At 41.4% G+C, this 16,539-nt stretch overlaps 5 protein-coding genes across 5 annotated transcripts; 3 read left to right on the forward strand and 2 right to left on the reverse strand.

Moving 5' to 3' along the window:
* The first annotated feature begins 6,809 nt into the window (after positions 1-6,809).
* On the forward strand, positions 6,810-7,596 carry BDV27DRAFT_12268 (uncharacterized protein). Its single transcript, XM_032065686.1, has 3 exons — positions 6,810-6,998; positions 7,046-7,247; positions 7,329-7,596. Coding segments are annotated over exons 1-3 (345 nt in total). The 5' UTR covers positions 6,810-6,996; the 3' UTR covers positions 7,470-7,596.
* On the forward strand, positions 6,810-9,509 carry BDV27DRAFT_130618 (uncharacterized protein). The gene is made up of 5 exons (XM_032067455.1): positions 6,810-6,998; positions 7,046-7,247; positions 7,329-7,626; positions 7,675-7,825; positions 7,883-9,509. The coding sequence occupies exons 3-5, from the start codon at positions 7,559-7,561 to the stop codon at positions 9,248-9,250; spliced, it is 1,587 nt and encodes a 528-aa protein (XP_031926041.1). The 5' UTR covers positions 6,810-6,998; positions 7,046-7,247; positions 7,329-7,558; the 3' UTR covers positions 9,251-9,509.
* A 379-nt stretch (positions 9,510-9,888) lies between these two features.
* BDV27DRAFT_12289 (Hemimethylated DNA-binding protein YccV like-domain-containing protein) lies at positions 9,889-12,149 on the reverse strand. Its single transcript, XM_032065739.1, has 4 exons — positions 11,527-12,149; positions 11,310-11,463; positions 10,256-11,259; positions 9,889-10,204 (listed from the first exon to the last, which is right to left on the reverse strand). Exons 1-4 carry the CDS (start codon positions 11,937-11,939, stop codon positions 10,030-10,032), a joined length of 1,746 nt encoding a protein of 581 aa, XP_031926042.1. The 5' UTR covers positions 11,940-12,149; the 3' UTR covers positions 9,889-10,029.
* Positions 12,150-12,159: 10 nt separating this feature from the next.
* On the forward strand, positions 12,160-14,217 carry BDV27DRAFT_12338 (putative C2H2 finger domain protein). The gene is made up of 2 exons (XM_032065855.1): positions 12,160-12,557; positions 12,620-14,217. The coding sequence occupies exons 1-2, from the start codon at positions 12,436-12,438 to the stop codon at positions 14,139-14,141; spliced, it is 1,644 nt and encodes a 547-aa protein (XP_031926043.1). The 5' UTR covers positions 12,160-12,435; the 3' UTR covers positions 14,142-14,217.
* A 149-nt stretch (positions 14,218-14,366) lies between these two features.
* BDV27DRAFT_146497 (putative R3H and G-patch domain protein) lies at positions 14,367-16,487 on the reverse strand (the record flags this gene model as incomplete). The annotated part of the gene is made up of 3 exons (XM_032070586.1): positions 14,367-14,823; positions 14,884-16,366; positions 16,421-16,487. The coding sequence occupies 3 exons, from the start codon at positions 16,485-16,487 to the stop codon at positions 14,367-14,369; spliced, it is 2,007 nt and encodes a 668-aa protein (XP_031926044.1).
* Positions 16,488-16,539: the final 52 nt, after the last annotated feature.

Below are 16,539 nucleotides of genomic sequence, written 5' to 3' on the forward strand. Positions count from 1 at the left end.
ATGGTTCTAGTTATATAGAATCTAAGTCTAATCTTTCTAATCTAAGAAGATATAGCTGTAGGGCCTATATCTGTATTACTAAGATAGTCTGATTAGATAAGCTTAAACCAAGAGCTCTGATTGGCTATTTAGTAGGGTATATTATCTTGAATATATGGCAAATATAGCTTCCTACTCAGAAAAAAATTATATCTGTAAGGGATTATATTTTTGATAAATCCTATATTTTTGGCCAGGATTTAGATAGTTATATAGAAAATCTATATAATAAATTAGAGCAAGCTCTATCAGAAGCTCTAAATTAGTCAGAACTAGATTAAATTTTAGATCTAGTAGAGCTAGATCCTACCCTATATAACTAATCAGATTTAGATAATCTAAATTTAGATTATCAGAAAATTAATAAAATTGATAAAATCGATTAAATTAAAATAATCAAATTCTAGGTAATCAACTATCTATACTATCTACTAGAGAGCTTTTACCTAGCTTTAGGGCGTCTACGAGGCCACTATCTAGGCTCTCTATACCAATGGTTTTAATCGATAATAGAAATTTTAATAAGACAGATTTCTATAGGTCAGAACCTATCGATTTAAATCTAAAAAGGGCTAGATCTGAGTTATCTAATAATCTGAATCCTAGATCTTAGCAGATTTCTAGGAATTTTTCTACAAAAAAGAATAATTTTGGATTATTTTTATATACCTTTTTATCAGAAATTAGGGAAAATTTAGACAGAAGTCCTAATAAAAGATTTTTAAAAAATGATTTGTCTTCTGAATCTTCTAATTGGTCTAAAATACTTAAATCTGAATTCAGACCTGAATAGCTATTGGCTGCAGAAAAGGAATATAGATAGCTAATTCAGATAAAAATCTGGACTTCTATTTTAATTAAAAAAATCGATAAAAATCGATTTGAAATATTACTACTAAAATAGATATTTAAATATAAATATAATTTTAGTGACTTTCTAATAGAATTTAAAGTCAGGATCTGTATCAGAGATAATCAATAAGCCCCTGATTGGTTAGAAACTAGGGTTCTGACCCTAGCTTTTAGAATATTTAGGACTATTCTAGTCCTAATTACTGCTTTCGACCTAGAAACTATTTAATTAGATACAGTAAATATCTTTTTAAATAGTTTTCTAGATAAAATTATCTATATTTTTCAGTTACCTGGATATGGGCCTAAATATATAGCTCTAAAATTGAATAGAGCTCTATATAGTCTAAGGCAAGTACTATTTCTATGGTAGAAAGATATAGGGAAAACCCTAGAATCTCTAGAGTTTAAATCTATACCTGAAGATTTCTATATATATATAAATAACTATCTGATTCTAATAATATATGTAGATAATATAATTATTATATATTATTATAAAAATTAGAAAAAGATAATCGATTTTAAAAATCGATTACTAAGTACTTATTAGATAAAAGATCTAGGTCAGATAACTAGATTTATCAATATAAGGATTATTAGAGATTGCCTTAACAAAAAGCTCTGGATTTCTTAGACAGATTATATTAATAAAATTGCTTACTGATTTTATCTGACTAATCAGAAAACGCCTCGGATTTCTCTATCGGTAGAAAAATCGAGCTTACCTGATTATCAGGTCTTATTACAATATATTTATAAATATTAGTAAAAAATCGGTTTAATTTTATATATATCTATTATATCTAGGCCTGATATTGTAAAGGGCTGCCAAATCCTTTCAGAAAATCTATTAAATCCTAGCCCTAGGTATATAGCTGCTGTAAACTATATGATTTTATATCTATATAGAACCCGATATCTATCTATAGAATACTCAGGGCCTAGCCCTAGCTCTATAGATTTTAACTAATTAAATTAAACTAGAATACTGAATCCTAGCCCTATTTTTTTAATGGCTAGTGACGCTGCTTTTGTAGATTATTTAGATAAAAAGAGCTCTGAAGGATATATCTGCAAGCTATATAGTGATTCTATAGATTGGTTAGCTAGGAAACAGAAAATAGTTATCTTATCAATTATTGAAGCTGAATTACTAGCACTAACTAGCGCTAGTAGGTAATTCCTATAGTGGAAATATTTATTTAAGGTTTTAAACTTTAATCCTAATCAAAAGCTCTATATAGAATGTGATAATAAGCAGACTATTTAGCTGCTTACAGATGACCATTCTGTATATAGATCTAAGCTGAAATATATTGATATTCAAAATCTTTGGCTTAGACAGGAAATTAGAGCTAAAAATATTGATATTATATGGAAACCGACTAATCAGATGTCTGCAGATGGTTTAACTAAAAATCTGTCTAATTAAAAATATCAGATTTTTCTAAACTATCTAAATATGACTGATATATCTAATCGATTCAATGAAACCGATTCAACCGATTCAAACTAGGATATTAAATTGGATAAGTCCTATTTTATCTATCTCTCGATATCGATTTCTAGGGCCTAAATTGAATTAGCCCTATTTCAATCTATTCAATTTTTTAGTGATTTTTAATCGATCTTTTTACTGATTTTAAATCAACTTATCTATCGATTTTTTGATATGACCTATCTACTGATTTCTATTCAGATTTAATATCTATTTTTAGATATTTAAATCTGGGGGGGTGTGTCGGAGTGAAATTTCCTATTTAGGAAATATTCTAGAAAGCTTCTATAGTATTACCTATTTTAGACTAGATTGAAATCTTATTTTCAATCAAGGTCTAGAAGGAATCTATGATTTATGACTTTGAATGATTTCTAATAATTTATTATAAATTATTAGAAATCATTAGAAATTAAGAATTAGTCAGAATTAGTTATGATGACAAATTCACTAATTCTATATTGATTTGAAATCATTCACCAAAAGTAAGGCCTAAAAATTGTCTATAAATAAGGCCTAAAAGTATCTACTAAATGATCTTTTTGATTCAAGCAGATCATCAACCAACTGTTACAGACCCAGACTAGTGCGGCATGACCAGGATAATATAAAAGATTACGATAACAATAAGCGGTGAAATATTACCACTGGCAGAATATTATCGAACCCATAATATTCGAGCACGTAAATATCAGCAGAAACGAAATATTACAACCACAATAATATAGAGGGGCCTCAACATTACCAGAACAATAATATTGAGAACTCTCGGTGTTAGCACAGTAACACTAATCAAATATAATCCTGGTAAACACGGATATACCCTTTATATAGTATATCTGACACAAAACAAGCAAATACCCACGGAAGTCACGTAAATAAATAGTATACACTCGCCAAGCAATGGTATACGGGTACTATTATAGTATATATAGACCACATAGTATACCATAGACCAGATTGGTACTCAGGGATCAAAAAGATATAAGGACACTTATTCATATACTTAGATTAGTTCTATATAATCAATCCAAATTATTATTTAATAGCTATATTCTATTTCGAAGGTATATCTTTTGTATATATTACTAGCTTAACTCGTTCGCACTATCTAACAATTAAGTATATATACTCAATTAGTCTGGTCTTTCCACCTTGAACTATTTACAGTAGTATCGTTTACGTTGTACTATCGAATCGTTCGGACCATATCGGGTCACTTATAGTCACTGATCGCTAGCGGATTCTAGTCATCAGGTAAGTCGCGTCTAACCCAGGTAGCTAACTGGTCGCAGAGTCCTTGGACGAACACCCGGGCGTAACACCAACTATCTGATTATCAGATAGTCAGATTTCCTATTCATTCATTTGATCTCTTCAAGTCTATCTTATCTAGTTATTCAATCTATATTATCATTCTATTTTTATATCCTCTGAAGCTGATCCCTAAGACTATTCCGCTTTAGGATTAGGGAAGCTGACACCTATTCATTCATTTGATCTCTTCAAGTCAATTCTACCCTATCTAATCATTCAATCTATACTATTATTCTATTTTTATATCCTCTTAAGCCAGCCCTAAGACTATTCCATTTTAGTATTAGGGCAGCTGACAAATAATATACTAATTTATATACTAGGTCTGACCAGGGCATTCTGGATCGTTGATCCAGAATTATTTGATCTTTTGGTCTTGTGGAATATCGGGCCCTGGCGATATCTTTTACAGACATATAGAAAGAACTAAATCTAATTGTCTGTCAATTTGACCCCTTTAGTTTTAGGCATAGTTTACTAGGCAATACGGAATATTGCCGATTCAAATGGGGTTACGTAGTAAACCTCTCAGAGGGTTAACACTCTTAAGAGTCAAGACCCACCCTGACACCGAGCTCCGTTTGATTTAATCAATCGTAGCTGCTCCAAGGCTGGAACATTGTTTGAGGGGTCGCCAAAGCCAACAACGGTAGCCCTAGCTTTAATGTTGTGGTCATATGATCATATACAGTAGGTGATCACCTGACGCCCGGTTTCCCCTCACCGACTGTTTTTTTGATGATTTTCAACAGCTTATATCTCAACCAATATGGGTTCAATTGAAGCCGCGATAGAAGCAATAAATGCCTTGGAGACTGGCGCTTTGATTAATTATACTAAAATTGTGAAAGAGTTTGGTGTTGATCGGACAATATTATTAAGGTGCCACTGTGGGGTACAGTGTCCAAGAGATTATTAATATAGGCAACAGCGAGTTCTTACCAACTAATATGAAAAAGAACTAATAAGCTATATCAATAAGCTTACTGATCGAGGCCTCTTTGCTTTCTATGAGATGCTTCGGAATTTTGCAAAGGAAATTACTGGTATAAACCCCGGAAAATACTGGTCTGGGCGCTTTATAAAGTGTTACTAAGATGAGCTTATCTCAATCTATATAACAGCTATTGATGCGGCGAGAAAGCGAGCCGATTCTGTGTATAGATATACTTTATATTTCGAGCTGTTAAGTCGGAAGATGCAGTAATATGAGCTACAGCCAGAGGATATCTATAATATAGATAAGAAAGGATTTTTTATTAAAATACTGGTTAAAGGTCTCAGAATCTTCTCAAAGCAGAAATATATAGCTGGGGGAGGACTTAAGTAATATCTACAGGATGGAAATCGCGAGTAGATAATCTTAATTGCTTGTATTTGTGTTGACGAAACCTCTCTCTTACCGGGTCTTATTTATCAGGCTTTTATTAGTAATATATAAAATTTCTGGTTTCAAGACTTTGATCTGAAGCTTTATTCTTGTTTCTTCGCCTTCTCTGTAAGCGGTTGGATTAATGATAAGCTAGGATATATCTGGTTAACTAATATATTTGACCGCGAAACTAAGGACAAGATATACAGGCGATAGAGGCTTCTTATTCTTGATAGTCATGGATCTTATTTTACTATAAAATTTATCGACTACTGTAATATTAACAGGATCCTACTAATAATATATCTGTTTTATTCAACTTATTTACTGTAGCCGCTTGATATTAGGATCTTTGGTTTTCTCTCTACCGCTTACAGTAAGAAGCTCGAGGACTTTCTATATAAATTAATAAGCCTTAGTTATATTACTAAACAGGACTTTTTTTTGTCTCTTTTGGCCAGCCTGGGAATAGGTCTTATTGACAAGTAATATTCTTTCTTTATAGTAAGCTGTGGGGATATAGCTGCTGGATCCGGAAATAGTTCTGGCTTGATTTAATAAGTAAAAAAATTTTAGACTATTCTTAAGCGATTTCTCGCGCTCAATCCTACAGGCGGAGAACTAGCGGAGGATTGAGAAACTTCTGAATTGAGTTGTTACTGATATATATAATAAAAACACCAAGAAATTGAGTTTGACGATATATTATCTCTCTATACAGAATATTATTCTTAAACTATATTGCTAAGGCCTCGAATTAGCCCTCCAGAATAAGAAGAAGAAGTATTAATATAGGAAACTCTTACAGTTTGAGCTCACAGTCTCTGAGAATAGTGGTGTAGTTTTTTACTTTTCTTAAAAGATTTAGCAGACTTGTGATCTTTAAATATAGAAGGATAAAGCTATACAACTTACTAAGGTGTTAAAGGAGTAAGATAAGATCTGTCGACAGTTTACTAAAGAGGAGAAAGAACGCTTACTTAAAGAGTAAAAGAGAAATCAGGTATTCCAGCGAGAATTACAGCTGCTAGAGTCGAGATAGAGTAAAAGAAATAATAAAAGGAGGATACTTGTCTAGTAAAAAGGGCGGATTGACAGCTTTAAAATAATTTCCAGTAGACAAAGAAGTCTTTAAAGAAGGCTTCTAAAGCTTTATATCAGAAAAAATCTATAGTAACCAGATTAACAATGTCTATAGAAGTTTCTGAGACCCCTCTAACAGTAAATTGTTGAGGCCGCGAGATCCGACTCCTACAGCGCTTTCGGAACAATTAAAAATTGTATATAGAGTCCTAATAATGACTATATTAATCTATCAAAATATCTCGCGATAATAGTAATTACATGTGGTTGAATTGCTTCATATTCGATATCGCTGGTGGTGGTGAAATCGGGCGGCAGGTGGGACCGGGTGTCAGGTGATCACCTACTGTATAGATACCTATAGTTTATTACTTCCACTGAATGCCCATAACTGTACCTTGAGTACTAGTACTACTCTCTCCGATTTTATATAATCTATAAATACATCCCTTCAAGGTTAACAACCCTACTATTCTTTCTAAAAGCTTTATTTAAGGTGTAGTAGGATGCCTGGGATGAGCTACGAGTAGCAGACATGGATTTGCTTAAGACGCCTTTAAGTACTAGCGCGCGGGGCTTCCCCACATTTCAATGGCAGGTGAACGCCTTTGTAACCAGTACACAGGGCGGTAGCCATACAAATAGGAATATCATACTTTCATCAAGTCTACAACTTTGATGTCGAGACTCCCGCCCACAATATGTTAGAGGTATAATCTTATCGAACATTCGACATTGGGGGCAGCTACAATATGATACCTGCTTGTTTACCATCTTCCAGCTTTTGAATCCCGGCTCGTATCCATCGACTTTCTAACCCAGCTCTATCAGAATGTAAGTGATGTCTGATATATTGTTTGCTTATGGGTTAACCAGTGCAGGTCTACCGATAGCCATCTTTCTATATCAAACATCAAGTTAATGAGCAATCCCCATTCATTTCCCCTGTCATCTATGCGCGCTGGGACAAGAAAAACTGAAACTCAAAACAATGATGACAATGAAACTGGGCGGCTGGCGGTCACGTCTACAACCATCTCTTATTCACCGCAGCCTGACAATATCAGTAGACCAGAATTTGCTGTATGTATGGAGGGGCTACCGAATACCATCGAAAGCAATATAGAGATTCAGAATAGCAGATTAACAAGAGCTCTATAACAGATACGAATAGCAAACTCAAACCACGGTAACGTTGAAGGAAGCTTGGAAGAGGATGATGATGATGATGAGCCCCCACAATCTATTATACATGTACCTCCTGGCTTCAATGACTTCGTGGGTGTTCCTGCATATACGTTTTGACACCCATGCAGAGTGCCTTGCTAAAACTTACCAAACGTAGAGTATATACACACAACAGTCATCTAGTGGCATAACTACACTTCAATCAGATGCTTTCGCTGATTTCGAGAGGGAAAGACACCACGCGCCTCCAACTATTTCCGAAGAAACAGAAAAGGTACTTAATTGCTCTTAACATCACCGCTGAGTAAACTAAACTTGTTAGAAATCTTCTAACCATCCATTATCGCCGCCATCGCTGGCTACTGCGATTGAACCTACGAGAGATTGGTCTGAGCGAGCGACTCCTCGAGCGCAGACAATGCGAGACTTTGATGATGAGATCGACGAAATATCGCACTCAAGCAATCGTAAGGGTAAGGTAGTCCTCCCGCCTGACCTATGGGGCAACGATCGCTAGACTCATCACTAAGATTAGTGTAGATATACCAGAAGGGACTGGCCCAGAGAAGGCCAGCCGGCAAGTGGGTGAGACAGGCACATTCAACTTAACCATAGAGAACTTCTCCGATGGAGAAGCTGAACTGAAGACATTGAAGATCGCCTTGGCTGAATGTTGGTCCCTTTGCAATACTTTAGCCAGTTTAAGCTATATTAACCGGCAGCGGTCCAATATCGGCGCTGGCATGCAAGAAGAGGCCTGGAAATCATGCTGGCAGCTGTGCCAGGAACTTTACAGTTGCCAGAACGAAAACTACACCTACCAAATCAGCCCTACACTTGATCTCTGCCGAAACTTTTGTCAAACACTGTTTGACAGTCGAGTTCACGAGAATGAACTGACGGATTCGGTTTTTCGCGTCAGCTTTGAACTTAACAATCATCTATATAACACGCACGATCGAGATTTGCCCGACGCCTTTAGGGAGAGGACATTAGATTTTTATATTACGCTGTGTCATCGTCTCATGAAGCAAAGAGCTCTAGTGACAGAAATGGACTCTTTATTAAGCGCATGCTGGTCACTAGCGGAGATGTTGTTCAGCATACGCCAGAGTAAGAAAGAGGGAGGTCGTTTGAGCGAGGTATTACTCGGCTCTGCTGTTCAGGCTTGCTGGGAGCTTTGCGATATATTTCGGGAAGGATGGACGCAACGGAGCCTTCGCGATTCTGATCGTGGAACGCCGCGGCCGAGCCAAGCGATATTTTATCAGATTGAGCAGCAGACCAGCCAACCCAGTCACAGCCTCAGAGGCGAGTTGTCTGGACCACATCGACATCCTGAAACGCCAACAACTATCTTTGAGGACGCAACCACCATTTCTCCCGACGAAGGACCTATTCCAGACATCTTCGTTTTAGGTCGGAGATCGTCAGCCCACAACTCCTATGTTAAATTGTCGTCCAATTCGTCTAGTAACTCGATACAAACTCACTCTTCTGAACAGACATCTTCGACCAACACGGTCACGATTCCGACTAATGATCCAAATTTCTCAAGTCTCAGGATCTTAATAACGAAGGCCGCAGTGAATAGCGGTTACCAACGCAACGGAACACAGAGTCTATCATCCTTTGTTAAATCTCTTTCATCGGACGCATTCGGCTCGTTGCCCTGGCAAATGTCCCTTCTTGAAAATTACAAAAGATTCGTTGGAATTGACCCAGTGTTCCAAAATGCTGGCCCGCAGGCCCAGGCGAGTGCAGTGGATATATCAAGGGCTGTCCAAGAAATGATGCAACGTGGAAAGTTACCTTGGCTACGCGACCTTTATCGCCTTGTGTTTGGGTATCATGTAGAAGAAGCAATAAACTGGGGGAGCCCAGTGCTTCAAACGTAATACTGATCCACCATCTTACATTATTCCATCTTCCTCCTCGACCTCTACCTTTGCTAGCAAACAGTAAGCCTGGTTCAGTAACGATGTGATATGAAAAGGAAAGAATTTGGGGGTGGGGTAGGAGGCGAGTACAGATAACTGCTTTTGTCTAACTGGGCTAGCTCGTTATACTACCCTGGTGGAGAAGATCGAGATAGTAAGTGTGGCATGGGTAGGATTGCAATTTATATAGAACACTCTGAGCAAGCAGTAAAGATCCTAATTCTACTAGACTTGACCTGTTATCCACAGCAGTTACAGATAACACAGGAGGGGTTAAGTGTAATGAACCACCGTAGCAAGTAGCTAATCAACTGAATATATCTACGGCTTCTGCAACGGCAGCTTATGTTCTTCAGTCGAGGTTGAAGTTCCTAAGTCTAAGCTAACAACCAATATAGATATACCCCCCCCTCCTCCTCCTCCTCCTCACCCCCGGCTACACACGAGCCCACGCAGGGGGGATCCTAGCAGGTCCTTTGCTATGCGAGAATGACAACTTTCAGCCTCCTTATGGATTATTTCTGCAGCCCTCATATCCGAGGGCCTTCTCTACAATGTATAAATCCCTACACACTTTGTATTCTACAAAGAGGCAACTATACTCAGTAGATTCATTGCTGATATATAAGAATTTGAAGCATCTGTATCAGAGCATGATGAGAGGCATTCACGGCCGTACTGCAATGGCCACTAGACAATAATGGCACAGCCCCTCAGACCCATGTTGTCAATATCCTTTAATCATCCGGATACTCGTCTTTGATGTTGCTCACAAAGGATCGAGTTTCTTCGTCCCATCGCTTGAAATGCTTCCCTGCGATTGCAGTAAGGGTTGTAGGCAGATCAGAGATATTTGGGGCCAGAAGCTCGATATTCTCCTCTGCCACATATCGCACACTTCTATCCTGGACACTGGAGTATGGGTCAGCCTGGCAGCGCATCGCCAATCGTAATTAAACATACAGAACGTGGTAGAAGCTTTGATGCCTGCCTCCCTGCAAACGATCAATCCCCATCCTCCTCATCCACTGCTCGCCTGCATCGCATTCAGTGTCCCAACCAGTTATGATAGCTATGTAGTTATACCGACGATGTCGGAAAACCTGACCGATGCAGTACTTCACATCGCATCGACCAGAATAACGTCTCTTCACCTGCTTTGGAATCTCGTCCACGGCCCGCATGACGTGGAGACTCTCTAGGATATGCTCATATTCGAGCAACCCACGAAATATCGGGACTACATACTGTTCGACAAGGTATATATCGGATGGAAATTCCGTGGCAAACAACTCCATCAGCCAAGGTAGATGGTGTCGAAACTCGGCGGGTCGAGAGGGGTCAGAAAGAAGCATCGTCGACCAAAGGGCAGCATACTTCGCACTAACAGTATCCACTGGCTCCAAATGCACATCTGGATACTGAGACATGCGCTGGACCGAATTCAGTATATTCTTGCTGCACCTTAAAACGATCTCCGAGGTCCGAGATTCATCTAGAAAGGTCGACTGCTCGACACTAGATGCTCCCAGATAGTTCAGCTGGCGTTGTAGATTCATGACTGGAGTCTCTCTATCCGAACGAAATGGGTCCATATAAATAGGATCTCCAGAAACCCCCGGCCCTAGCACATTGCCATCTACATCGAGCCCCGGTGGAGGTTTGACAATAACATGGACATGGAAAGGGAACCCACAAGGTCGAGCATTTAGACCAAGCCTCTGGGCAACGTAGCAATATATAGCCGCAGACACTAGGGGAAGCGAATCGTGGTTTGGGTCATTCAGTGCAACACCCAGGAAATTGTGCTCTAAGCAGTGGTACTCCCTATCCGGTTGAATACCAGTCAGGTTGTTTGACTTCAAATATACTGCAATAGTCCTCGCCTTATCGCGAGGTGTGAACATATTTATGCTGGGGTATAACGAGGAAAGTCGTCCAACGATTTCATCCAGCTTGTTAGTTATCTAGAGCTCGATTAGCAAGGCCACTGCCCATTCGTAGCAAGTGTACGTACTTCGGCGAGACTTCCATATCCGCTTTCTGGTATGAAAAGGTCGAAGGCGCCGAGTGCTCGTTCTAGGGCTACATTCCCACCATTCCTCAGTCTAGCCCATACTGGTAACGCAATACTCCGGTGTAAACAGGTCAGGAGCACATTGCCATAATACCTTTTAGTGGTCACCACAGTTCTGTCAATGAAGCCCGGCGAAAAACAGGTAATTCAAACAAACCTTCTTGCTAGATGGTCATCTGTCTCTAATTCTGGTGAAATGTTCCTTATAAGTGTATCTTTAACATCGTATCCAAGGTCGATAAGTGCGCGAAACTTTTCGATTCTCCCCGTTTGTCCCGCAAGGATACTATCTAGGAGATGGCTAGCAGTGCAGTCGGTCAGGTGTCTAGATACGTATAAGGCCTTCCAGTCTACTGCGCAGACGGGAGCCGACAATTTTTGTAGTATATCATGTTTGCTGTCCCAGTACTTATAATACGCTTGGCAGTAGAACCGCCACAGTAAAGGCTCGTTGGTAGAATGTTCGAATCGATGGGCTGTCTGCTGCAAAGCAGCCGCGGAGCAGGGGCGGCAGTAGCATAGGATAGTGTGGATTATCTCTTCAGGAAGATTGTCGAGAGATAACACCATCCCGCTGGAATGTATCAACCAGAAATTGAATCGATGTGAACTTAACCCCTGGGGGTGGGGAAAGGTGGGTTATGGGTACTGAGTACGGAGTATGGAGTAGCATTTAATCAAGATTAAATTCCGCTAGGACGGGGGCTACCATTGGCCTTGGCTGAAAAAGAAGGCATGCATATGGGTGCTTTGTTCAATCTGTTGATTATAGGGCTTACGCCTATATCCTCTCGGGATTCACATTCATGTGTAGGCAATTTCCCCCTGTCTATAGATCATCCAGTGTGCAATCAAGCATAGCCACAAGCTCTACATAGGGGATGATTTGTGAGACACATGCACGCACACGCGCACGCACACATTTATATAAATATAGCCGCCACCCCGCCACTTTTCGTACACCACACATGATAAACCTAGGCAAGGCCGTAACCCCCGCAACCCGCCACTATTCCATGCCCCTCACTCCGAATTTAACACTATATCCTGCTGTGGTCAATCATCCATGGGACAGACGCATTCCTCGAACAGCCACGATGGAGCAGGCTCGGACATAAATCAACCAGAGGAGAAGAAGGTAGATTACTACGAGCTGCTCCAGGTCGAACGAAATGCATCTGGCGAGGAGTAAGTTCAAGTATATCAGACAGTACGTACTGGGAAGATGTTTAATTGATATGCTATGTCAGGATAAAAAAGGCCTACAGAAGAAGGGCTCTGGAGCTACACCCGGATAGAAACTATGGCAACGTGGAGGCTGCTACCAGGCTGTTCGCCGAAATTCAATCTGCATACGAAGTCCTCTCAGACGCCCAGGAGCGTGCGTGGTATGACTCGCACCGTGATGTTTTCCTAGGAAACGATGGCAAGCCAGAAGGGGCCGATTATTCATACGATACGCGGATGACAACCTCCGACGACATCCTAAAATTATTCTCAAAATTCAGTCCTCGGATGGAATTTACAGACGCGCCAACCGGATTTTACGGTGCCTTGCGTGAAACATTCGCACGGCTTGCCCTAGAGGAGACAATGGCCTGCCGCTGGGAGAATGTTGCGTGCATAACGTATCCTACATTTGGAAACTGCAACGCCGACCCTGAAGAGGTTGTACGTCCATTCTATGCTGCCTGGGGTAGTTTTTCTACGAAAAAGTCCTTCGCCTGGAAAGATGTGTACCGTTACTCTGAAGCACCAGATCGTCGCGTTCGCAGACTGATGGAGAAGGAAAACAAGCGTCTCAGGGAAGATGCCATTCGGGAATTCAACGAGGCTGTTAGGTCGCTTGTAGCTTTTGTGAAGAAGCGCGATCCCCGGTACAAGTCTAACGCATATAGTGAATCACAACGGCAGGAATTTCTTCGTCAATCAGCAGCTGCACAGGCAGCCAGATCACGAGCAGCAAACCAGGCGAAACTGCGTGATCATGTGATGCAAGATTGGGCAAAGGCGGAAAGTCCGGGTGAGGAATCCAGCGATACAGGCGAGGACGAAGTTGAGTATTTTGAGTGCGTTGCATGTCAGAAAACCTTTAAAAGTCATAATCAACTCGAGGCCCACGAACGCAGCAAGAAGCATATAAAAGCTGTGAAGCAGCTACGCTGGGAGATGAGAGCACAGAATGAAGAGCTGGGCCTGAAAGGAAACGCCTCTAACCCCGAAGAGCCCCAATGGGATAATTCTACCCATAACAATCCACAGGACAACCCAGTGCACAATATGGCGTCATCAGTCCAACAACCACGGGATAACGCGACAAGAAGCAGTGCCGGAACAGACAAGTATACCTCTTCTAATACTAGAGTTGATATTAAACCTGATGAAGGTTCCTCGGCGGACACAGGTTGCCATGGGGACTCTATGCCAGATCTCAGCGACGCCGATTATGTACCTAGGGAGTGTGTTGAACAGCGATTAGGTTCTCAAACCACGCTAAACCAACAAACGGCAGAGATGGAATCTCTAGACAACCTGTCGCAGCAGTTCTCAACAACTGAAATAGAGGACTCGCAAAATTTTCCACCAAAAGTGGGAAAGGCTAAGCAAAAACGTGCGAAAAAGGCCCAGCGTGCAATGAACCAACCCCAGAATATTAAATGTGCCACTTGCTACGCTATTTTTCCCTCAAGGTCTCAATTGTTTATTCATATCCACGAGTTTGATCACGCTCAACCCTCATCCATGGCCGATACGCAAAAAACGAGGCAATAGACAAAGCAAAGAAGCTTGCTTGTTGCCTTTCCTCATCCGTGCCAAAGTTTCATTACCTGGGCAGGCTTCTATGGTCGGGATCAGGTACACTAGAGGCATCATTGTGCCGTCCAAAACCCAGACATGTTTGATTTTTTTTTATTGACATGTACAGTTAGCATATATTGCTAGAAGCGGTACGGATATACTTTGATGAGACCACACTTATTACTCGACGAGGTAAGCCTACCCTAGACCAGCCTTGGTATTTTTCACAACATGCGCGACTGGTAACAGGATACCCTTATTGTTAGTAGCACCAAGAGCTGTTCCCGTACTCCAACCCATTCTTTCCAGTATTGCTCTGCCCTTGTTTCCTGCTCCAATCTCCGGAGCAGATGCGCCGACAATATCTCCATCCATGTATGAGACAGAACTGTCCGGACGACCACGAGGTGGTTTAGCAGACTTTGTGATCTTGTGATCCCATGATTTGGTGGCTGCGTGGTTAAACTTTCCTTTTGAGAATATCTGGTCGATATAGGAAATGGTCTTTTGTGTGTACCTCGGAGTCCGGGAAGTCTTGTGCAGTATGGGAAATCTAGAGGACCCCTTGCCTCGTGATTGTGAATTTAAAGACAGCGCATTTGCTAGATCATGAATCAGTTTCCTACGATGCTTCGTCATAGGCGGAAGAGCCAAACTAGACGTGCAGGTTAATCAGTAAGCATTTATTGGTGAGTTAATTGAGCAAAAAACATACCTGGTTCTTGACGACAGTAGGAAAATGCGTATCTCCGTCTTCAAATCACTAAACCCCATGCCGTTTGTATATTTGCTTCTCAGATCTGGGTCATGTGCCCCTCGACCTAGGAGACCTTGGGAGCGAAGTTCTTCTCGTTTCTGCTTTCGGGCTTTCTTCTTCTCTCGGTCATTCCGCCAGGCATTCTCCAGTTCCAATTCCAGTTCACTGTCCGATAAGACCAAGTCTGGATTGCGATGCTTTCCTCTTTGCTTTTTCCGAAGGCTTGGCCTGTTAAAATCCATGATATCTAAGCCGTAATAGGGGTCAATTTCCAAGGCGTCGGCGAAAGCAGTGGCCGAGGCGAATATACCATATTGTGAGTCTTTGCGGTTCTGTTGAAAAAGGGCGGTGCGTCCTTGCACTTCGCACTCCAGTGCCTGAAGTCTCTCAATGTCTAGGTCAGTATCAAGAGCGTCCCCTTCGTCGGAGTCATTGACTTGGGAGCTGTGTAGATCATGGTTACTCGCCGAGGCAACATCGTGGAGCGCGTACGATCCTGCATCGTTGGTAACATTCACTTCACTCTCGCCATCTACTGATTTCAGCATGAACTTTGACGGCGGGATCATTTTGCGCTTACGTTCCGACAAGATATCCCTACGCGAATATTCCCCTTTGCCGGAACGACGAATAGAATCGCAAATGGGCGCATGGATCGTAGTGTTCTGCGGTGGCATCTCTACCCCATACTCGGGCTCGTGCGTCATAGCACCAGCTAGTGAGCTATGTAGATCGGCGTAGTAATTTTCGGCCATGTTTGCTATATAGTCAGCTAGTATATCGTCATCTTCACTTTCCGATACCTCCTGGGTAACTTTCTCCGCGTATTGCATCACAGTCTTCGTCTGCTCGATATTATCCGCTGTTCGTGGATTTCTATGTGGCAGCTCATATGTTGATATGCCATCGGATACCGGACACACCTTGTAGTCCGGTGTGGGTGGCCTTGTCTCGGGTGGCGATTCGAGTTCTTTTGGCGAGAGGTAATTTGTTTCAGCAGCTTTCATCGCATGGCCTTCAACAATGATACGAGGTCTTTCTTCAAGTCTACGCCGCCCATGAAACACTATTTCATCTTCGCTGGAGTTGTCACACTCGGATAGTGAGACTGTGGTAACGGGGTCTGCAAGCCCAGTGTGTGCACCACTTTCGCCTGATAGGTCGACGAAGAATGACGCGTTGCGCTTTGCGCGTTTGTTTTTCAATCCCTGTGCATCCTCCTTCGACTCAACCCTTCCCGTGGGCGGTTGCTTGTTGCTTTCTTCTGGCCAGGGGGCGCCCCCTTCACGAGCCTCTCCCCCGTTGTTTTCATTCCGCTGGGTGTTACCTGCGCTCACAAAACGGACTCCTTGGTGGCGCAAATTGGAGCCAGTACGCCACAAACTCCGGCCTTCTGTGTTCCTTGCTTCTTGCTGCATCGTCAAGTATTCTGGTTGGTGGTCTTCAAGCAGTCAGCTAATAAATAACCTAACGCTGATTATTCCTGTAGCAATACCTGTACTGGACTTCATCGTCGGCTTCTGCCTCTTGATCCGCGCTTTCGCCTTACTGTGGCGAGCCATTTCGAATAATCTTTAGTATTTGGTTTGCTCTAGATATATCGACGTTCTTCTC

This window comes from Aspergillus caelatus, assembly GCF_009193585.1.
Source record: "Aspergillus caelatus strain CBS 763.97 unplaced genomic scaffold BDV27scaffold_126, whole genome shotgun sequence".
NCBI lineage: Eukaryota > Fungi > Ascomycota > Eurotiomycetes > Eurotiales > Aspergillaceae > Aspergillus > Aspergillus caelatus.

What these genes read in the sequence shown, in the direction of transcription:
- BDV27DRAFT_12268 (XM_032065686.1), top strand. An exon ending in TCAGTAGACCAGAATTTGCT is followed by an intron (nt 7,248 to 7,328) that starts GTATGTATGGAG and finishes GCTCTATAACAG; the next exon opens with ATACGAATAGCAAACTCAAA.
- BDV27DRAFT_130618 (XM_032067455.1), top strand. Translation starts at nt 7,559, where the DNA reads ATGCTTTCGCTGATTTCGAGAGGGAAAGACACCACGCGCCTCCAACTA. An exon ending in TTTCCGAAGAAACAGAAAAG is followed by an intron (nt 7,627 to 7,674) that starts GTACTTAATTGC and finishes TAAACTTGTTAG; the next exon opens with AAATCTTCTAACCATCCATT. An exon ending in GCACTCAAGCAATCGTAAGG is followed by an intron (nt 7,826 to 7,882) that starts GTAAGGTAGTCC and finishes CTCATCACTAAG; the next exon opens with ATTAGTGTAGATATACCAGA.
- BDV27DRAFT_12289 (XM_032065739.1), bottom strand. Translation starts at nt 11,939, where the DNA reads ATGGTGTTATCTCTCGACAATCTTCCTGAAGAGATAATCCACACTATC. An exon ending in GATATGGAAGTCTCGCCGAA is followed by an intron (nt 11,260 to 11,309) that starts GTACGTACACTT and finishes ATCGAGCTCTAG; the next exon opens with ATAACTAACAAGCTGGATGA. An exon ending in CAAAGCTTCTACCACGTTCT is followed by an intron (nt 10,205 to 10,255) that starts GTATGTTTAATT and finishes CCCATACTCCAG; the next exon opens with TGTCCAGGATAGAAGTGTGC.
- BDV27DRAFT_12338 (XM_032065855.1), top strand. Translation starts at nt 12,436, where the DNA reads ATGGGACAGACGCATTCCTCGAACAGCCACGATGGAGCAGGCTCGGAC. An exon ending in CGAAATGCATCTGGCGAGGA is followed by an intron (nt 12,558 to 12,619) that starts GTAAGTTCAAGT and finishes ATGCTATGTCAG; the next exon opens with GATAAAAAAGGCCTACAGAA.